This window comes from Zingiber officinale, chromosome 1B (assembly GCF_018446385.1).
Source record: "Zingiber officinale cultivar Zhangliang chromosome 1B, Zo_v1.1, whole genome shotgun sequence".
In the NCBI taxonomy this organism is placed as follows: Eukaryota; Viridiplantae; Streptophyta; class Magnoliopsida; order Zingiberales; family Zingiberaceae; genus Zingiber; species Zingiber officinale.
The window spans coordinates 92144384-92167614 of NC_055986.1; the positions used below are offsets into that span (position 1 = coordinate 92144384).

The window sequence follows — 23231 nt, forward strand, 5'->3', positions numbered from 1 at the left end:
AATTTGTTAAGCAAGAAAACTAAAAAAACTACAATCCCTCCAAAATATGCATCATGAGAAGAGGATAACTGCTTTCTCAAGCCATGTGCAAACTACTTGTGCCTGTACCCAAGGCTTTTTTCTTGACATTAGATGCGCATCATGAGCATCTACCATGGTAACTCTCCATCTAAGAAGAGGATAACTGCTTTCTCAAGCCTTTTTATTCGTGTAATGCAAGCATATCATGCTCAAACATCCATTACATGGAGTAGTTTTCATAAATTTAAGCAAACAGGGTTATAACCATATATGATAATGTTGATAGCTAGAATGCTGTGATAAAGAACTTATTCAGGACCCAGAGAAGACAAAGCAGCAGAGTCATATATCCTTGGTCGGGTTTTGTGTTATGGGCAGATCTCCATCGTATGTGCTCTTCAGAACATCTGGGAGTCTCTTCAGCACTTGAGGTCCTGCTGGCACTTTTCCAGATTTTGGTCTTATATCCTTTGTTCCCATTCCATTCCGAGAATGTAAGGATAATAGTATTAATTAGGCATTACAATCGTATGCTCATTGAAAAAAAATAAGAAAAAAAAAAAACTACAGCCTCTTTTAAGTTTGATTAGCTGAATTGAGAAGTTATAGTTATATTATTTGCTGCTAATATTTTTGTATCTCTGCAGTGGGTAACTTAAGCTGCACTGATCAATGAACTGGACTATAGATAGGTATGTAAAGTTGTTTGTATAGGATTGAAAGAACTCAATCGGATTAGCAGCCATTGAAATTCAACTACCAACCTGATCAAATATGGATATAGGAATGGCAAGAGTTGCCAAAGCATTTGGAGTGTCTACTATTCCTGATATCCTCCCTTCGCAAGGGCAGCATGAGAGTAGTATATACACCTGCATTAAGTATGTGCATTAATTTTTCGGTTTCATCTTCATGGTTTGTTGGTATTAGAGTGTGATAGAGTCTTTCAAACCTGTTCTTTGGAGTACCCAAATTTTGAGAGGTAGTCTATGGCATTTAGGACAGCACGCTTGAAGGCTAAAGTTGCATCAAGGAAGTGTTGCCTTCCTTCCTCATCCACACTAATTCCTTCAAAGACTAACCATTCAGAGAACCTTGGTTCTACTGGCCCTATCTCAAAAATTGGGTTTACATGGAGATGTGTTGGTCCCATCGGTGTAAGGTACTCTTTCATTCCGCCTCTTATGATCTCACACCTGCATATTACGAGTCAGAGAAGTCTCATCTTTTAAAGCTAGTGTCAATTTGATGATTATTAAACATGTCTGCCTTTAAAGATACTAAAACAATGTTTTAGTCTCAGTACAAATTTGAAGTAGTTACTAATTCAGATTCTCACACATTCATTGTTTTTTTCACCATGATTGTTTTCAAATGTATTGAAACACTTACAAATGCATATCACAAAAGCATTACGGTCATCACTTATCGATATGAAAATATTTGTTTAATTTACTGATAAGAGTAAACACTCTTAATACTCTTTAAGTTGACTAAGCTATGAAGATACTAATGATTATCTCCTTACATGCTTGCCTTTGAGTATTCTTAATGTGTCATTGTGCCAATGGGAAATTTATTCTTTAAGCTTTTTTTGGAATTCATCACATGCCGCTTTTGCTCAATGGTTATGTTCAACAGCTGGACTCATTTCTACCATATTTCTTGCTTCTGGTTAAATTTTCTTTTATGACTTCATATTTGATGCTTACTGAAATCATGTATATGTAGAAGCATATAAACAAGAATGCAACTGAGTTTGAATAGTTACTTGAGTTCTAGGAATCCACTCATTTCTATTGCTCCACAAAATGTGATTTCACCATCTCCTTGCGAAAAGTGCATATCACCTGTACTAAGATTTGCTCCTTCCACGAATACTGGAAGATACACTTTTGAGCCTGTACTTAGATTTTTGATGTCACAATTCCCTCCATTTTCCCTTCCAGGAATTGTCCTTGCAGCCTCATTTGCAATCCTTTCCCATTCGGGGGTTCCTTCTTTTACCTACAAGTTTCAAAACATATATATATCGGGATTGCGGTACATATATAGTAATATAGAACATACATTATAGTATAATAGCAAAATATACTAGCTTAGAAAATTCATGTCCCCAAATAATCCAAAAAAGTAATAGTATAATAGCAAAATATACTAGACAAATATGCTTTAGATGCAGTTTTATGTTGTAAAAGATTATATGATAACCATATTTTTTATTCCATTCCTACTGTTCAAGTTGTACATACTTACACTTGAAGATGGTAGTTAAAACTCACAGATTCTGTGTCGCATCATACCTTTCCAAGGAGGCAATTCCTTGTGTTTGGTAAGTGTGCTACCGGTCGTTGGTGTACGACTTCAGATAATTTCACTGATCGAATGTCAGTTTCTACCAGTTTCTTTTCCCTTTCATTCCATGTTTGTAGAAGTTCCATGGAAGGTGCAGTTCCAACTACCCCTGGGTGAGTCAAACCAGGAAATCTAACACCTACAAGCCAAATTAACTTTGTAAAGGCAAAATCACTATTCAGAGAAAAGGCAGATCAAACTGTTGGAAAGTCAAAAATGTTAAACCAAGTCACCTGGTATGTTTGGGGAGTATGCATATATTCCTTCAAAGTACCAAATGGCCTTAGTAGCACAAGGAAAGTGATCCGTTAGAAACCCTCCGCCATTATCTCTATCCAATGTTGCTGTAAAACCCCATTCGTTACCAAGCAGTGGACCTAAGTTGCATATTTCTACGACTAGAAGATCCCCAGGTTTGGCAGGAACACCTTTTGTATCAAGAACTCTTAGAGGACCACTAAGACAATGAGACTGTGAATTATCACAATATTATGATATGATTAAGAACTTGATATCCAGCATGAATAACATATATATATATATATATCTAATCATAATAATAAAAAATCATCTTGAATTGATTTCAATCCATTAAAATTTATTATATTTGACATCATAATTAAGATTAAATAAAATAATAAAAATAATATTTTCAGATCTATTATATTACTATGCTTGTAATTATTATGATTATATGTCATATTTAATATTTTCATCATTATTTAGACAACTTGTATAAATAAATTTATTGGCTTTAATAATAATATAATTAAAAAAATTATTCTCCATTATATTTCTTTTCTCTATATATTAGTTTCTACATGGTATAAGGGTGAAGTTCTCTTTCTCCTAATTTTCCTCTTCTGAATTTTTGTTACAACGGCTACAGGAGTTTCTACATGCTGATTTGATATCATCAGTAACAATGCGGCAACTTCGACGACTACAGCAGCAACTTTTCTTCACCTTTCATCAAAAGATTTTTCCCATCGACGGCAACAACCTCGGCAACGTCAATCGTAACAAGGTGAAGTTGCTATTTGTTCATTTTGTTTTGTTTTATTTTTTGTCCGTTATTTTTTTTATAATGTGTTTTTTTTTATAATAATGTGTTTTTAAAACTTCATCCTAATTATTGTCTTGTGAAGGATCCCGCGACAGAAACTATTCTATTCCAAGGGGATACTAAAACAGTTTTTATCATCTTCAACCCACCTCTCTCAAAACTGTTGTTAGAGAACGCACAAATAAATTCTCTTGGCATGCACGTCTTGGTCATCCATCTCTACATCTTATTCAGAATATTATTAATCGTTTTGGTTTACCAACTTCTTTAGCGTCATCATCTCATTTATGTGAAGCTTGTATGAAAGTAAAATTCCATAAATTACCTTTTGTATCCTCTACTCGCAACTCTAGTTTTTCTTTAGAAATTATTCATTATAACGTCTGGGGTCCTACTCCTATTCTTTCTAATTATGGTTTTCTTTACTATGTTATTTTTATTGATAACTTTAGTAAGTTCACTTGGATTTTTCCTATGAAAAAAAAATCTGATCTCTTCGATATTTTTTGTCATTTTCAAAAGCATGTTGAGCGTTATTTTGATCGTAAAATACTCTCCCTTCATTCTAATTAGGGAGGAGAGTATCAAGCACTTCGTTGTCATCTTACTTCTTATGACATCCTCCATTAAGTCTCTTGTCCTCACACTCCTAAACAAAATAGAACCACCGAGAGAAAATATTGTGATACGGTGGTAATGGGAGCCCACCGAGTATGAATCAAAGGGGAGAATAGTGTTCGACATGGAGGGCAAAGTTAAGGCGGTCAAAGGCAGGAAACCACTGGCTCACCAAAGTTGGCCGAACGGGTGGCAATGGGTCAAGCGGGTCTAAAGAGCCCAATCGGCCCGGAGACTCAGCTGAACAGATTGCTCGTTCAGTCGGACGACTATAGAGAGGACATCTAATGCTCATAACTGTGACCAAATGAAAGCTAGTCCGATCGGACCGCCTATCCGGTCGGGCGAGGAACGAACTATTGAGCCGAGTGCCCATGGAGAAGAACAACCTTGAGCGACCAAACAGGGAATCCTGGCCGAATGGCTCCCCCGCTTAGCCAAACAGTGGGATCCCTTGCGTAGCTCATCATATCCTTCTGGGAGTTAGTAACACTTGTAAGGGGGCGTGGTCAACAGACAAATTGTATGACGGAAGCTTCTATTGTTATGCCAGGGATTTGCACGCTCTGTTAAGGAATAGTGTCAGAGATACTTTCCTGACATGTCTTTGCATAGGACAGTTGGGAAAATGTGCACACACCTTGAGAAATATGCACGTATACTACTGGAGCACTATATAAAGGGGGGTCTATACACTGACAGAAGTATGCATTATTTGTGCTTGAGTTCCTATTGTTGCTACAATTCTTTGTCGTCTTTCTACTATTTTGGTGACTAACTTGAGCATAGGAAGGTCAACGCCGAGGACCCCTTCCCTGGCCCAACACTGGCGTTCTTGGTTTTGTTGAGCGGAGGGGAGTCTTCACGAGGGCAACTGCTGATCCACATCCCTAGCCAGTTGTCTTCACCGTTTTTGGGCATGATCATATTAGTGCAGTCTGTGGGAACTTAACCTGTATCCAAGACATGGAGATGGAGGACGCTGGACGACTTATGAACGTGACATTGACAAAGGTAGAGTTGGACATGTTGATACAAGCCCAGGCGGTCAAGATGGTGGAGCAGCAACAGTAAGCGATGGCCGAGCGCCAAGCAAAGGAACCCACGACATTAGCAGCGGGATAGCAGGCCAGCTACAGAGACCGAGTAGAAAATATATTTGCTCAGGGGCTAAACAAGAAACTGACCGACATATATGGAGATGCACCAAATGCGTCTATCCCCTTTCACCGAGTGTTATTCCACACCCCTTTAGAGGAACAAGGTCGAGTGGGTAGAGAGCAAGGATCTTCCTCGGATGACACGCCTATCTAAGACGGACAGAAGGGAAAGGCACCAAAGATCAATGATTCCCCCGAACGAATCAATAGACAATTCTCTTAGGGGATCTTGGACGACCCACTACAATGGCATTACACGCCATTGACGATTCATGAATATAATGCGACAACCGACCTATAGGACCATCTGATCAAGTTTGACAACACGACCATGATCCATCAGTACACTGATAGAGTGAAGTGTCAAGTCTTCCTTACCACCCTTTCTGGATTAGTACAGAGGTGGTTTAGACTCAACCGATCGGATCAATCCATAGCTTCAAGGACTTCTAGGCGGCGTTTCTGCATCATTTTGCCAGCAGCCACCATTACCAGAAAATGAACGTTAACTTGTTCACTGTGAAGCAAGGGGCCAAGGAGACGTTGAGGGCCTACATCAAGAGATTCGACCAAGTGGCCACAGATATCCCATCGGTCACCCCAGAGATACTGATAAGTGCCTTCTCGCAGGGGCTTACAGAAGGAAAATTCTTTCGTTCACTCATCCAGAGGCTACCAAAAAACTTCAACCACCTGCTCAGGCGTGCCAGTGAACACATGAACATGGAGGATGCCCAAGCGGCATGAAGGAAGTGCCCACCGAACATACTGCAACCCCTGAACGACGACCGACTAGTAGCCATCAACCATCAAAGGGCCCCTGAGCGAGAGCAATGCAATCGCACTAGGAGCCTGAGCCATGCTGTGCAGCATGTGGAAGCAGAGTGACCGAAGGTTGCGAAAGGCAAGCCGTGGACACCGTTGTTCTGCTCCTACCATCGCTCGACGACAGATAATACCCGGGACTACTATGACTTGAGGCCAGTTTCAAACTAACCGACTCCTCCAGGATATTGCCGTCATTCACCCTCTCTCGATCAGCATCATCGACGTCGATCGAGCGACAGGAAGAAGAAAGACTACCGGCCAAGTAGCATCAATGCCAACCTCAACGAAGAGGTAATGCAAGTCCCGCTCAGGCTTCGGTTGAGTGGGCTCAATCTTCAGCTCGGGAGGAGGAAAACCGAAGCAATGCAGCTCGGGGTGAAATCAGAATGATAGCCAGAGGGTCGACCGATGTTGATTCCAACAGAGCGAGGAAGTCGCACGCCCGACGACTAGAGATACATGCTATGGGATGCAATAAGGAGAAGGTCGACAGACAGAGATTAGTTTTGGCCCTTGGGACCTAGAGGGAGTGAAGATCCCTCATGAAGACTCCTTGATTATCCGAGCGGTAATAGCTAATGATCCTGTCCAAAAGTCAATGAGATGAAAAGTTGTGGGTGTGGTGCTCCCGCTGACCGCTTGTATACTCCGCTCGAATCTGCAACACAAATTACGTCAGTGCCAAGCCAGGGAAGGGATCCTTGGCGTTGACCCTCCGATGCTCAAGTCAGTCACCAACGATGAAGTAGAAGGCGGAGCAACAAGAATGAACAGTAGCGAGAATAGTGTCTATCGCATATTGTGTACCTCCATCGATGCTTGGACCCCCTTTATATAAAGCTCCTGTAGCATGCGTGTACGCTTCCCAAGGTGAGCACACTTCCGAAAGTTTTCCCTAAAAAGACTTGTTAATAAATTGTCCCTAACACAGTACCTAACAGGCCGAGCATATCTCTAAAGTGACAGTAGAAGCTTCCACCGTACGATCTTTTGATTGTCCATACCCGGTGTCGGCGTCACCAACTCCCAAAAGGATGTCGATGGATATCAGAGAGAGTGTACTACTAGGTCGAGCGGGTTAGTTGCTCGACCGAAATTTTGCCGCTCTGGTGTTCCATCCAGTCGGCCAGAACCTCGCTACTTCTATGCGTGTGTCCGCTCAGCCGAAGTTCCGCTATGCCAATGTCAAGTTCTGCTGCCTGGCTGAGTGGGGTAGGCGCTCGGCCCGGTACTGCACATCGTCTCCTCCTCCATTTGGCGTCCAATACTCCATTAAGTGTCGGTCATTTGACATCTCCCCATGTCGAAGACAGAACCGGACCGGGACCTTCTCCCCCGATCAAGGCATGCTCGTCCCGACCGGCCGATGCTATCTGCGCGTTGACCGCCTTGACTTTGACCTCCACCGTGGCAGCTATCCTTCACGTGGTGGGGCCCCTCCGCATCACTGCATCAGCTAACTACACCATTCACCAAACTTTTGTGGGTACAGGTAGCTCGGTGAATATCATCTTCAAGAAGGCGTTTGATCAGCTACAAATCGATCAGAACGACTTGCAGCCCATGACGATCCCGCTGTATGGCTTCACAAGCAATGAAGTATTGTCGATTGTCTAGGCTCAGTTGGCCATATCACTCGGAGAGGAGCCTCTCAAGAGGACAAGAATCACAAACTTCATCATGGTGGATGCACTATCCGCTTACAATGTAATATTGGGCCGACCAGCCCTGAACGAGTTTTGAGTGATAGTATCCACCTTTTGCCAGATGATCAAGTTCCCAGTGGATAATTTGATGGGTGAAGTCAAAGGCGACTAATTGGTCACTCGACGGTGCTACGTCGAGATGGTTAAATCTGAGGCAAAGGCCTCTCGAACAACCCAGTGTTTGGAGGTGAACACAATCATGGAGGAACCTCCTGCGCTGGTCTATGATGAAAAGAGGAGGTTCAGATCCATCCTAGCCGATTGGAAGCCACAACATTTGTCGTCGCCGACCTGACAGATAAGAGGAAGGTAGAGTTCGTCTCCTGCTTTAGGCAAAACCATGACATATTTGCCTATTCAACTCATGAACTCCCAGGCATCTCGACGAGCTTGGCATAGTACAAGCTTCACGTCCAACCGGATACATGACCAGTGAAAGGAAAAGGAATTTCAGCTTAGATAAGATCCAGATCATCCGAGCAGAAATAGAAAAATTACTGGAGGTCGGTCACATATGCAAGGTTGAATTTCTGAGTTGGCTAGCCAATGTTGTGCTGGTCTCCAAGTCAGGCAACAAGTGGCGGGTCTGCATCAACTTCCGTTAATTGAACAAGGCTTTCCCAAAGGATTTCTATCCCTTTCCACATATCGATTAGAAGGTGGACTCCACAGCAGGCTGCGAGCTGATCTGCATGTTTGATGCGTACTAGGGCTACCATCAAGTGTCGCTCGCCAAGGAAGATCAAGAGAAGGTAACCTTCATTACGGCCGACGGGATCTATTGCTACAATGTCATGCCATTCAGACTGAAGAATGTTAGCGCCACTTACTAAAGATTGATGAACAAGGTGTTCGGATAGTAGATCGACCAGAATATAGAGGTATATGCCGACGTTATATTAATAAAATCACTCCGAGCCACTGGCCTTTGTGTAGATATCGAAGAAACCTGCCCAACCTTGAGGAAGTACAAAGTCAAGATGAACCCGAGCAAGTGCTTGTTCGGAGAAAAGAGTGGTTGCTTCCTCTGTTATATTATGACCGAGCGGGGAATCAAGATAAATCCAAGCAAAGTGAAAGCGTTACAGGACATGGCTCGCCCCACAACTTAAAGGAGGCTCAACAGCTAACCGGATGGATCACCGCGTTATTAAGATTCATCTCCAAAATCGTCCAATCGGAGTCACTGTTCTTCAAGATCCTGCATCGCTATAAAATTCTAGTGGGACGCGGAATGCGATAAGACACTAAAAGAACTTAAGAAATACTTTACCTCCCTACCTGTATTGGCAAAGCTCATCGCCGACGACCTGCTTTGGATATATTTGTCATCCACAGAGCATGCGGTTGGCTCGACGTTGGTGCAATAAAACGACTCTGAATAACAGTTGGTGTATTTCTTAAGTCATGTATTGAAAGATGCAGAGTCCCGCTACACCTGTCTCGAAAGTTAGTGTTCGACCTAATACTCACCGCTTGGAGGGTTCGTCTATACTTCCTCTCACATCCCATCATTGTGCTGACTAACAATGCACTGGGAAGAGTCCTCATTAACCCGGAGGCATCCAGATGGCGGATCAAATGGACCACCGAGATAAGTGAGTTTAACATATAGTATCAACCCTGAATGGCAATCAAGGCTCAAGCCTTGGCTGATTTTGTCACCAAGGTACAGAACGTCCAGCCGGACGTGACTTGGAAGATATATATTGATGGTTCATCCACTCGGCAAGGTAGTGGAATATGCATCCTATTAATATCACAGCGTGAGGATAGAATGCAGTTGTCAGTGCGACTGGATTATCGGGCCACAAATAATGAGGTAGAATATGAGGCCTTGATAGCTGGCTTGCAAGCATCCCAACATGTGGGAGCCACAAAAGTCCTCATCTATTCGGATTCTCAGCTGGTAGCTCAGCAACTGTCAGGAACGTTCGAGATAAATAATGCCTCACTTAAGTTGTATGCCGAAGCTTTCGAGAAATTGAACGTAAGTTTCCAAGAAGTAATTATACAGAAGATCCCTCGGTCAGACAACCAGTATGCTCGCGAGCTGGACAAGTTAGTAAGTTCTTTATCTCTGGTCGTCATAGATAAGTCGATCAAGCAGGTTTTACTGGTGGCACATATCGACAAGATTGCCAGAATTGTCTTTCCGAGTGACTAGAGGATGCCATTGATAGACTTCCTCTGATCGAGTGTCACACCGGTCGATAGGGAGGAAGTTAGGTTGTTAAAAAGGAGAGTCGTCCGGTTCACACTAATTAGAGATCAGTTATATAAAAGTGCCTTCTCGAGGTCGCTACTTAAGTGCATCAGATTGGATGACATTGAGTACATCCTGCAAGAAGTTTACCAAGGCTCCTGCGATAATCAACTGAGTGGCAGATCACTGACTCACAAGATCTTGTTGGTCGAATATTTCTGGCTCACATTGCAAGACAACGTCGCTCGGACGGTGGCCACTTGTCTATCTTGCCATAAATACCAGAACATCCCGCACCAACCCACCGAAGAGTTGAAAGCATCAACTGTGTCATGCTTGTTTGACCAGTGGGGCATGGATATCGTTGGACCATTTCCCATGGCGACCGAACAATAAAGATTTCTACTTGTGGTAGTAGATTGTTTCTCAAAATGGGTGGAGGCCGAGCCACTCGCCAAGATAACCGAGCACATGGTTATCAAATTTATAAGGCAAAGCATTTTGTGTCAGTTCGGCATCCCTCGCAAGCTCATCTCAGATAACGGAAGATAGTTCTCAAGGTGGAGGCTCAAAGAGTGGTGTGACGGCTATGACATCTTATGGGGTTTCACTTTAATGGCTTATTTGCAAAGCAACGGTCAGGCGGAAGTCACCAATAGAGAAATCCTCAAAGGACTCCGAGCTCGGCTTGACCATGCCAGAGGTAGTTGGGTCAACGAACACCCAAGCATATTGTGGGGTTATCGCACCACACCTAAAGAGGTGATCGATATAACCTCATTCCATTTGGTGTACGACGGTGAGGCAGTGGTGCCAGTCGAAGTAGGAGTAGAATCTGACTAGGTGTTGCTCTACAATGAGGAAAATGTCAATCCGAGGCTGATGGAGCTCAACTTGATGGATAAAGTATGAGATAAGGCTGTCGTCTGACTCATGGCGTACCGACAATGCATGAAGCAGAGCTACAACCAAAGAGTGATTCCGAGGTCATTTCAGGTCGACAACTTGGTATGAAAGAGAGTGAAGCCAGTTAGCAACGCCACCAATCTAGAAGCACTATGGGGAGGACCATATAAAGTCATTCAGAAGCTCCTCTAGGGGGCTTACTATTTATAAGATGAAAATAGAAGAAATCTCGAGCGGCCCTGGAGCGCAAACCATCTCCAGCCCAATAAGGCAGGTTGAGAGTCAACGAAAATAACAACTGAAACCACATTAAAAAAATACCATACAGTACTTACATCAACTACATTCATCACATTGTGAACCATTGATGCATTGCAATATCGTTAGCTGATGATTCCCCAATAACAGTTGTGTCAGATGACACCAAAACACTCAATTGGTTTATATAAATAAGGCTCTTCGTGACAGTACCAATTGTAGTAATGGGACAAACCTATTTTTATAAACCTAAAACTTAACGAAAATAATAGCTGAACGATGACTATAAACCTGAGAGTCGACGAAAATAACAGTCGAGCGGCGGCTATAAACCCAAGAGTCGACGAAAATAACAGTCGAACGGCGGCTATAAACTTGGCTAAAGTATTTATATCAATAGCCGAGTGGCGGCTATAAACCTGAGGGTCAACAAAAATAGCAGCAGAGCGGCGGCTATAAACCTGGGAGTTGACAAAAATGCTAGTCGAATGACGGCTATGAACTGGGGGTCGAAAAAGAAAAACAATAGCTGAATGACAGCTATAAACTTGAGCACAATGTAATTTGAGAGTCGAGAGGCGACTATAAAACCTTGAGAACTAACCAGCCGAGCGACAGCTATAAACTTGAGTATAAGGGGATAAATAGTTGAGCGGCGACTATAATCGCAGTTCAGCAGTCGAGCAACGACTATAAATCCCATTTTAATAGCCGAGTGACGGCTATAGAATCTAACAGGTGTCATCGAGATGTTCGAATAAAAACGCCAAGTGTCAGACACTCCTAACCCGACCGGGTGAATCATGAGTGGGCTGAGAGGAATCTTCGTATGAAAACGTCAAGTGTGGGAGATACTCGACCCGATCGAGCCAAGCACCTGTTCTTTTTTTTTTTTTTTTTACAATGGGGTGCCGCTTGGACGCGACTCGTGGGATTCTGACTATTGCATGATTTAACTAAATTAAATGGAACATGCTAAATTGATGAGCGGGGACGTATAGATTAGTACTTGGTAGCTTCGAGAATGAAACGCTACATGCAACCGAACGGGAGGACATTGATTCATTCTTGGAAGTTTTTTACAAAAAGCTGACAAGAAACTTAAATTGAAAATATACTCCAGATCGACAACAATTTCCTCAAGGTGTGAGGCCATAAGCTCATCCTTCTGAATGGAATCAATGGAGACATCAGCAAATAAGTGGCCCCCCTCCTTTAGTTGCTGGATGGTGCCGGCTATACCGAGATCGAAAAGCCACGTAATCATATCGGAGAAGAGCTGGTTGAAGCCCTTTGAGCGGAGATATTTAAATCGGAAGTCCTCAAGTTGAGCAGGCTTTTCCTCTTGAAATATAGCCATTTGGGCCTTGGATGCTTCCAGCTCGGCCTTAAGAGACTTCAGTTCGGCATCTTGATTGGCAATTTTCTATTGCTCCGCTAATCAACTTGATTGTTCTTACACCAAAGCTGTCTCTATTTCCTTAAGTTTTTTCTCCAAGGCCCAAGCCTCGAGGTTTTTCTTCTCTAGATCCTCTGTTGCATGGAGTTTTCGAGTGTTCACTGATTTGACCTTGGAGTCAAAATCCTTGGCTTGCTTGTTGAGTCACTCGAGCTACTGAGCCTGATCCTGGCTTTTTTTCTTCTCGGATAATAACGCTGGCTCAGAGCCCACCAGCTATTCGGATAATTTTTCTAAATCCTCCTTTAGCTGAGCGACCTCAGTGGTGAGCATTTTGACACTAGCTCGGCACGTGCTTGCTCCACAGGTTGAAGCCCGCAGTTGCTTTTTGTCATGCTCAAGGAAGGTCAACCTCTGACACATCGTCAGACTCTCCACCCAGTACTACAAAAAGTATGAGTCAGAGCGACGCAACAAAGATGAATAATAACTCTTGGGAAACACATCATGGTGGATTTTTGAATGAAGTCATTAGCCATCTCAACAAGCAGAATGGTCATCGCCCTGCTCTGGGCATCCTCCCAGGTCTTAGCCAGAGGACCCTGAATGTAGATCGTATGCTCGGGCGATTGGGGCATGCCAACATCGAAGGAGCGCTAGGTGTCAGTGGGTACATGGATCAGAGTGGAGATGTGTCTACGGCCGATCGGATCAGAGAGCTCTGAAGCTGCATGGCCCTTGGACTTGGACTTTGAGGGACGGATGGAGGAGACTAGGGTCTCTAGATTGGCCGATGGTGGAAAGAAGGAAAAAAGCTATGCCAAAAGTGTGTCGGTCGGCAGCTTGAGCACTAATAGAGTCTGATAGGATAAAGCAGGCATGTGTAAAATTGACATCCTCTTGTGAACGGAAGAAGATGAACTCTCACCCCACTCAGGTGGAGGTCAGGAAGTATGCACTTCCACGGGCGCCTATGTTGAGGCTCCCGAACGGGGGGTTCCTTCCGAGCAGAGTCTTTTCCTCCACTGGCGCTGAAGTAGTGGCTCACCAAAACCAACCGAGTCAGTCGGCAGCAACTCAGATGGTATGGCCACTAAGGACCATGGTGTGCCGCTCAGAAGGAAGCTCTCTAGTGGTGACGGCTGTACTACTCCTGGCCGCTCCGCTCGCCTCACCTGTCTTATCAGCTGAACTTCCGACTAGCATAAGCCCACGGTTCTCTAGCTCAGCAACTTCACAAGCATTGATCTCAGTAAAGGAGAGCTTGCTCTTGCCGCTCAACAAGGACTTCAACATGACTTCGGCTGCAAAACTGAAAGTGAAATCAATTAGATTCTAAGGCGACATAGGAAGAAACAGTTTACCTAATGAGCCGAGTAACCGTGAGCGGAGGGGACTCAGTCCAAAAATATATAGAACACCTTTGTGCAGCATCTTATGTATGTGATACTTCTGACTGGCAAAATGAGTGGCCGTCTCGAGGTAGGTCATCTCCCAGCAATACTTGCTCAAAGAAGGAGGCTTTATCAACTCCATTTGCAAGCCGGTCGGGAATGATGGCCGCTCAAGAAGGTGAACAAAAAAGTAATGGTCCTTCTAGTGTTTGTTGGAAGAAGGTATTTTATTAAAGAATACAGAGCTTACTTGAGCTTGTAAGAGAAAGGTTCCTACCTCAGAGAGCTTAGGATAGTAAAAATAATAGAAAATGCATGGAACGAGCAGGATGTCGTACATGCGGAATAAGATTACCACCTCACATAGAAGCCTAAAAGATTTTGGCATTAACTTGGGTAAAGGAATATGAAAGTATCTACAGACTGCAGAGAAGAAGGGGTGGATCAGAAAGCACAGGCCGGTCAAAAATTGATTTTTTTAACAAAGAAAGGCAGTCGTCCAGTGGCGTATGTGGGCGTACGTATGCAGTGGGAATGATTATTTGGTAGTCATCGGGAATATTGTAGGACATTTGCATCTGCATTATTTTGTCACCGTTAAAGTTGGACTTGGTCGATGTATACCACAAGCCAGCGATAGGTGGAGGGGGAGGAGAAGAGGCAACCATGGAGAAGCAATGAAAAGCAGAGGCGGGAACGTCTACGAAAATCAAGAAGCGAATGAACAAAGGGAGAGAGAGCTTATAGAGAAATATCGCCAGCAACGAACGATGAAGGAGAAACTCGGTCGAGAGCATGCGCGAGGAAGAAGCAGTGAAGTAGGAGAATGATGGCGAATAAGGGTTTATAAACCTTGCGGAGGGATGCTCTGGGTCGTCCGATCGAGGGCTACGGAAAACAAAGCCAAGATATGACTGTTGAATTCGAAACGATGCTTGTCACATCGATTACGGATATCTGCCTAGCACATCAAACATGAGGCGGTAGAGAGCGATACACATGGCGCCTGGTGAATGAGAAGCATTAATGAAGTTTAATTAAGAGGCATAGGCAACGTGCTCGACAATAATGACCAAAGATTTGCAGTCTTCAAGAAATTGGGGTGACGTCGATAACCATTAAAAGGCACTCACTTGCCAGAGGAAGCGGCTGGAAGTTGAAAAATTTCTAAGTGCTGTCCACGAGCATTCCGAACGGACAGCGTGGATTGAGTTATAGCCGAGCGACGGCTCTAAACCCATGGCCATAAGTGATAGCAGAGTGGTGGCTCTAAACCCAGGTCAATAATTGATAGCCGAGTGGCAGCTCTAAACTCACGGTAGAAAGCAACCGCAACATTCACCATAGCTGAGCGGCGACTCTAAACCCATGGCAGAAAGTAGTCGCAACATTCACTATAGCCAAGCGGCGGCTCTAAACCCATGTCAGCAAGTGATAGCCGAGTGACTGTTCTAAAACTGAGAATGCCAGATCGACCGTGTAGGTCACCGAAGACACTGCTCGTCTAGTCAGTCGGACTTACAGCCTCCTTCTACTCGATTTGAGGGGAAGGCTTGTGATGTGGTGGGAAAGGGAGCCCACCAAGTATGAGTCAAAAGTAGGAACAATAGCCGACGTGGAGGTCAAAGTCAAAGAGATCAAAGGCAGGAAACCACCGGCTCACTAAAGTTAGTCGAGCGGGTGGCAATGGCTGAGCGAGCCTGAAGGGTCCAATCGGCTAAGAGGCTCAACTGAACAGATTGCTTGTCCAGCTAGGACGACTATAGAGAGGACATCATATGCTCACAACTATGACCAAATGAAAGCTAGTCGACTACCTGTTTGGCTGGGAGAGAAACGAACTACTGAGTCGAGCACCCATAGAGAAGAATGACCTTAAGTGACTGGGTGGGGAATCATGTCCGAGCGGCTCCCCCGCTTGGCCAAATAGTGGGACTCCTTACATAGCTCATCATATCTTTCTAGAAGTCAGTGTTGCTAATAGGGGAGCATGGTCAATAAACAAATCGTATAACGGAAGTTTCTATTGTCATGTCAGGGATTTGCTCGCTCTGTTAAGGAATGATGTCAAAGACACTTTCCTGATATGTCTTTTCAAAGGACAATTGGGAAAATATGCGCGCACCTTGAGAAACATGCACATCTACTATTGGAGCACTATATAAAAGGGGGGTCCATGCACTAGCGGAGGTATGCATTATTTGTGCTTGAGCTCCTGTTGTTGCTACAGTTCTTTGCTATCTTTCTACTATTTCAGTGACTAACTTGAGCGTTGGAGGGCCAACACTGGGAACCCCTTCCCTAGCCCGGCACTGACGTTCTTGGTTTTATAGAGCTGAGCAGAGTCTTCACGAGAGCAACTGCTGAGCCACATCCCCAGTCAGTTGTCTTCACTATTTTCAGACAGGATCACATCGTAATATGGTTGAAACTACCTTAGCTCTTCTTAAGCATGCCTTAGTTCCACATAAATTTTGGGATGACACCATCCAAACTGTAGTCTACCTTATCAATCGTTTACCCGCTCCACTACTTCTAAACAAGTGTCCTTTGGAAAGATTTTATAATCATCTAAAATCTCTACCAGATTACTCTTTCTTCTGTATCTTTAGTTGCGCATGTTATCCTTGGCTATGACCTTACTCTAAACACAAGTTAAACCCTTTCTCTCAATAATGTGTTTTCCTTTGTTATAGTAATTTACATCATGGGCACCATTACCTTCGTATTATGACTGAGCGAATATATATTTCTTGACATGTTACTTTTGATAAATCTCTTTTTCCATTTGCAGTTGCTACCTCATATCTTCCCTCAGATAATCAAGGTACTTTTCTAATATCACTGAGTAATATACTAGAATCCCCACAGATTACTTCATCAGGACATATTAAAAGTACAAGGTTAGGGATGGTATCTTGGGTCCTACTCCATCTCCATAAATTCCTATAGACTCAGGGCTAATGGTGATCCACTCTCTAGTTCTGATTCACATCCGTCTGACCACCCATCTTCGAGTAGCTTTGATGATGATAGTTCTCGGTGAATGCTTCCTCTAAGAGATATTTATACACGATATCAACTAGTTTCCACTCATTATCCTCTTCCACGTGCTCTTATTGTTTCTTCAAATTTTGTTGATCCTTCTAGTTTTACACAAGCAGTCAAAGATCTAAATTGGCGTGCTATAATGACTATAGAGTTTGATGCTCTTCTTCGCTATGCAACCTAGAGCTTAGTTCCTCATACTCCATCTATTGTGGGTTCTAAATGAGTTTACTAAATTAAGTATTGTGCAGATGGATCTATTGAACATTACAAAGCTCGCCTTATTGCTAAAGCTTTAATCAACAACCAAGTATTGACTTTAATGATACTTTTAGTCTAGCCGTCAAACTTACAACTATCAAATTGCTACTTTCTATAGTTGTTAGCTGTAATTGGCTAATACAATAATTAGATGTTTCTAATGCTTTCCTTCATGGATACTTTGAAGAAACTATTTTTATGAAGCAACCACCTAGATTCATCCACCCACAACTTCCAACACACGTGTCAACTTCAGAAATCTATATATGGTATTTGGCAAACAACTCGTGCATGATTTCATCATCTATCTACCTGGCTTTATACTCATTGATTTTCTGACTCAAAAACTGACTCTTCCATATTCTACAAATGTAATGAGGAATTTTCAATATTTATTCTGATTTATGTGGATGATATCTTAATAACGGGTAGTGATCTAAACAACATTACTACTTTACTTCATCTTCTTCATCAAAAGTTTCCTATTCGAGATCTTGGCAATGTTTTTTTTTCCTTGGCATAGAGTTTCTTTCACATTCTGAATGTTGTATTCTCTCTAAGAGCAAATATATTACTGGACTTCGACAACGAGCAAAAATGGATGGTGCACGTCTTATATCCGCACCAATCATTAAAGGTAGTTTCACTGCACCTTCATCCTCCTCTTCAATGCTAGACCCCTATATCTATAGAAGTATTGTTGGTGCTCTACAATATGTCACTATTACATGACCTGATATTACTTTCACTGGCAATCGTGCCTATCAATTTATGCATGCTCCTACTGAACACCATTGGATAGGTGTTAAGAGAATTCTTCAATATCTCAAATGCACTATTCTACATGGTCTTCTTTTAGATCGTTAGTTCTCATGAAAGTTGATTGCCACAATGGTGTAGATTGGGCTAGATCTCTCGAATATAGATGTTTTATCAGTGGATATGCCATATTTCTTAGGTAAAATATTGTTTCCTGGCTTTCAAAGAAGCAACCTATAGTCTCTCGCTCAAACACTAAAGTTGCATATAAAGCTATAGCCAACGCGATATCAAAAATTATTTGGCTATAATCTCTTCTTTCGAAATTACACTTTTCCCTAACTGCTACACCCAAAATCTAGTGTGATAATATTGGTGCAACTTATCTTGCGATAAATCCTATTTTTCATGCTCGTACCAAGCATATAGATATTGATTTTTATTTTGTTCTTGAGCGTGTGACGACTCAACAATTTTCAGTTTCTTACATCTCTACAAAAAAAATTACTGATATATTTACTAAGCCATTATCTAGATAATGTTTCACCAAGTTAGCACTCAAACTCAACGTTCAGACACTCCCGTTGAGTTTGTCGGGGGTAATGACAATATTAAAAAATAATCTTAAACTGATTTCAATCAATTAAGATTTATTATATTTTGCATCATAATCACGATTGATATAATCAAATAGCAAAAATAATATTTTTAAATTTATTTATTACTATGCTTATAATTATTACGATTATATGTTATATTTAATCTTTTCATTATTATTTGGACAACTTGTATAAATAAGTCTATTGACTTTAGTAATAATATGATCAAAAAATTTATTCACTGCTGTATTTCTTTTCTCTATCTATTAGTTTCTACAATATCAGCCATAAAAATAAGATTTGTATGCATAAATGTGTTTTTTTTTTTGTTAAAAAAGTTTTTTTTTAGGGTGGATGTTTAGGCCTTTGAGGTACGTTTGGTCTTCAACATTTTAGATGAACTTATGTTGTTTGTCTTCTACTTCAAGCTTCAGTTATGCTTTTTGATTTATATTTTTGTAGATTAAGGGTGAAACTACATACTATTTTAACTGAAAATTTGTGAAACTCTTCTCGGTTATGATCATTTACTCTAATTTCATGTTCATTTTCTAGGTTTGAGATAGTCATCAAGTTATTTGTACATTCATGTCTTTCAATGTTCAGAACTAATGATCAGTCTTGCTGTACTTACATTACAGTTAGTGTATAAGCTATCTTCTAATATATATCAAGCTCAAGTATAGCTTTATTACCCTATATAAATCATTTACTTTTTTTTTCTTCCGTTCATGTTCTAGTGGAAATGTTTTAGGTTAGTGGCTATATTTAAGTTTAAGATACAATGCACAACAGCATGATCTTAACTAGGCAAGATAGGTAAATACGATTAATGTCTTTGATATAACTAATTAGAGTAATAAGTAAGGATATAAGTGAACCAAATGTTTTTGAGCGAACTCAATGTTTGCTTTGGTAAGAATTTGTTTATGTCCATTCATTATATAAAAGATAAATTAAATGAATAAGGTTAAATACATGTATTCAACTTGTTAATATTTATGAATAAAGATTGTGAATTGTTCATAAATAATGTTCACATAGGGATGACAATTTCCTTCGAATCCGATGGAGGATTTAATATCCGACCCGAATCGACTATGGAGAGATTTTTTTTTTACCTGATTAAATAATTCGATAATCAGGTATGGATATTCAGGTAATCAGGTATAGAGACGGATCTAGTAGAATCCTATCCATAACCGACCTGAATACCCGATTAAATAAATATACATACCTAAAATCCATTAACTATTTTATTGGTGCTTAATATGTTTTTATTGAATATAGTTAAATGAGGAGTATGCTATAGATGTTTAATCTATTTTTTAAATTTTATTTTTTTTATATGATGTTAATTCTAATATAGCTTAGTTGAATGATGGTAATCGGATGAAATGAAAAAAATTATTAGTATAGAGGATATCCGGTCCTCTGATGAATATGAATATGAATATGAATATGGATATCCGATCCCTAATGAGTATGTAGATGAGGATGAAAGTTGAAAACCTGATGAAGATGAATATAATAAATGGGGATGGAGATGGAGGATATGGAACCTGACCCATTGTCATCTATATGTTCACGAATAAAGTTTGTGAACTATATCCATTAACAAAGTGCTTATGAAATTTGTAAATTGATAAACAAGCTCCTATAAAACAAGCAAACAAACAAGCTTGTAATATTAAGTTCACTAACCAACTGAACAAACTTTAAAATGTAAAAATTTTAAATAATTAAACAAGTTCTAAATGAGAGTTTAATAATATCTAAATAAATCAAATTCAAGCCAAACTTGAATCAAGCTCAATCTCATAAAAAAGTAATCAAGCCAAGCTTGAACATCCATTTCAACCACTATGTTCATTTTAGGTTTAGCTTGGCTTCACTACCTTATCAAATAAGCTTAAACAAGACAAAGTTTGGTTCAACTGAACTCGTTTAGTGCCTTAGTAATAACCCAATTTTGTGTATATTGTTCACTAGGATAGGAGTTATATGAGTTTATTATAATTTTGGAATATTTTTTTCATCTAAATTTTGAGGTAGCCCTGTTATTGACTCAGTTTATCTGCTCTTTAATTTCTATTTATTTCAACTATGTTTCTTGGGCTATACTTATTGTTTGAGGTGTAAAACTTCTTTGTCATTAGATTCACCGGATTTGTGGTATTGTGAATCGAAGAATTTCTTGTGTTATGATATAATACAGTATGAGAATTTGGCAAGATTTCTTTACTAAGGTGATGTATATTGATCCTGTCTGAAAGTTGGACAAATGACGCGCTGAGCAGGTGGTTGCCCTATTAATTGCATGGAGACTTTGAATTAGAGAAAAAGGGACTTCTTTTTCCTCTTTGCACACACCAAAGAGATCAGATAGGATGTCAGCGCCAAAAACCAAGGGAGGGGTCCCTAACATTGGCTCTCCGACGCTCAAGTCAGTATGCTAGCCGAGCAGAAATAAGAACAGTAGATGAATCTCAGTAGTAGAGCGTAATTGAGCGTAACTTAATACAATATAGCATACCTTGCTAACGGAGATGACCCCTCCTTTATATACCATCTCTCATACCCTCCATAATTATGAGATGACAGAGAATGTCGGGAGTCAAAAACTATTGAGTAAGAGAATATGTATATCCTGGGAGGCGTATAGTCACCGTCCTAGGAATCTTTCATTACTCTTGTGTACCCCTTTTGTAACTTATATCATTAATGAGACGCTTGAAGGAATATGTTATCATAATGTATTGGTTGATGGAGAGTGTAAAGACACTTTCGAAGAAGGTTCCACGGAATATTCATATTACAATAGTGAAATATTTTTTTAACAAATTATTGTAATTCTCTGACAATATTGTCTACTGAATGTATCTTGACTGGGTCTTTAACCGACTGACTATAGGGTCGTCCATCCTTTAAGCCACTCGGCTATGTACTAAGTGATGTTGGAGATTTGCTCAGTAATATGTAGCTAGGTCCCTTAGATCCAGTCAATTAACGGGATACTTGCCTATAAGAAATGGGGAGTTGAGTCCCGAGAGATTTGATCAGTGTTTTAAGCTGATTGTCCATATGATTAAAGATCTGCCTTTGAAGTGAGACCCTGAGATCTGGAAGTTCATCCGAGTTTGTAAGGAGAATCGCTTTACACTTTTATCTTCTATACGTATAAGCGACGGACATGCCGAGCTATATAAGTCTGATCAGAGTTATTATCGACCAGCTATATAAAGGAGGACTGACATGTGAGAAAACTCATAGGATCGACCGATAGTGGGGTCGACCGATCATATACTGAAAGACTTGTTCTAAGTGTGAAGTTGGGTCCCTCTACTCTAGCCGGACGTATGTACGACCAACTTTATGATAGGTTAGACATCCCTTAAACTCGGTCGGCAATAGAATGATCGGATATATAATAGATGTCTTAATACATAAATAGAGCACTAGGTCCCCTAGGTCCGACTGCTTATGGGTCAGTCGTCCTCGTACTGAAGACCTTAGTATTGGACGAAGAGCAAAGTCCCGTGGAGAGTGACACGCTAGCTAGTATCTCTCATTGACTTTGATCGTCATGTCACCTTAACTTTGACCGTCATGTCATACCCGGGTCCGCCCATAACATCTTGTATCATCTATACTTCCAAAAATGTTACTTGTATTGGAACCATATTTAAAGCAGTATCCTGGTTTGGTTACAAGAATTATGAGATGTCATCTTGGTGAGATTTAGCTTCCGCTAGAAATTAATAAAAAGAAGTTCTGGTAATAAATTTATACCATGCTGATCAATGTTTATCACTTCTTTATTTTGCAGCTTGCATTCCTATCTTGGTTGTTAGATATTCAGATTCAGTTATTTTTAGTATCTTATTAGCAGTGAAGAAGGCATGCAGTACTTACTATCGACGCGTCCACAAATTTTATGTCTTCAGCCGAGTTATTATCGCCAACTCGACCTCCGACACAATCTAACATCTCAACTCGGAAGACCTCCCCCTCGGTCACCTCTGCGACTGGGGGTATGTGAGGATGCCAGCGGTTGTGGATGGGTAGCTTCTGCTCCCAAGGGCTTTTCTTCACATCTATGGGCACAACAAGTCTGGGGGTGGGGGGAGCCATTGGTGGAAATGGATGCTGCAAGTTGTTGGATCAAGATCTATCCTTAACAGAGCTTGCAGAGTGCTTGAGTAAGTATATATACTCGGAGGTTCAAGTCTGCATCAAGTTGTGTCTTTCAGGGGTAGAATAAGCGAAGACTTTTCTCCTAATGAAAGAAACTTATTAGTACTGAGGGATTTGAGCTCTTCATTGGAAGTTCCAGTCTGCATTAACCTGTAACTTTCAGAAGCAGATGCAGCCAACTTACATAAACGTGAGCGGTTAGAAAAGGAGGCAATTCCTTACGCACATTTACTAAATAATGTCAAATGTCCGGATCACCAGCCGGCTTGCCACCTTAGTGACAATGAAGTCTTCCATACAAGGAGAATTTCTATTTAATGATAGCCGCCATTGTCTTTTTCCACTCCTGGACAAGGATCTTTCTTATTGAAAGAGCCTTCATGGTTTGGAGCATCTTTGAATTTCTTAATTAGAATCAGACCATGTTTTTTTCCCAGTATAGGTGAAACA

At 41.2% G+C, this 23231-nt stretch overlaps 1 protein-coding gene across 1 annotated transcript; it reads right to left on the bottom strand.

Annotated features, from left to right (window-relative positions):
* Positions 1–170: 170 nt before the first annotated feature.
* LOC121969766 (formamidase-like) lies at positions 171–22777 on the bottom strand. Its single transcript, XM_042520007.1, has 7 exons — positions 22500–22777; positions 2610–2847; positions 2325–2515; positions 1793–2028; positions 974–1217; positions 786–893; positions 171–489 (listed from the first exon to the last, which is right to left on the bottom strand). Exons 1-7 carry the CDS (start codon positions 22716–22718, stop codon positions 364–366), a joined length of 1362 nt encoding a protein of 453 aa, XP_042375941.1. The 5' UTR covers positions 22719–22777; the 3' UTR covers positions 171–363.
* Between the last annotated feature and the right edge of the window lie 454 nt (positions 22778–23231).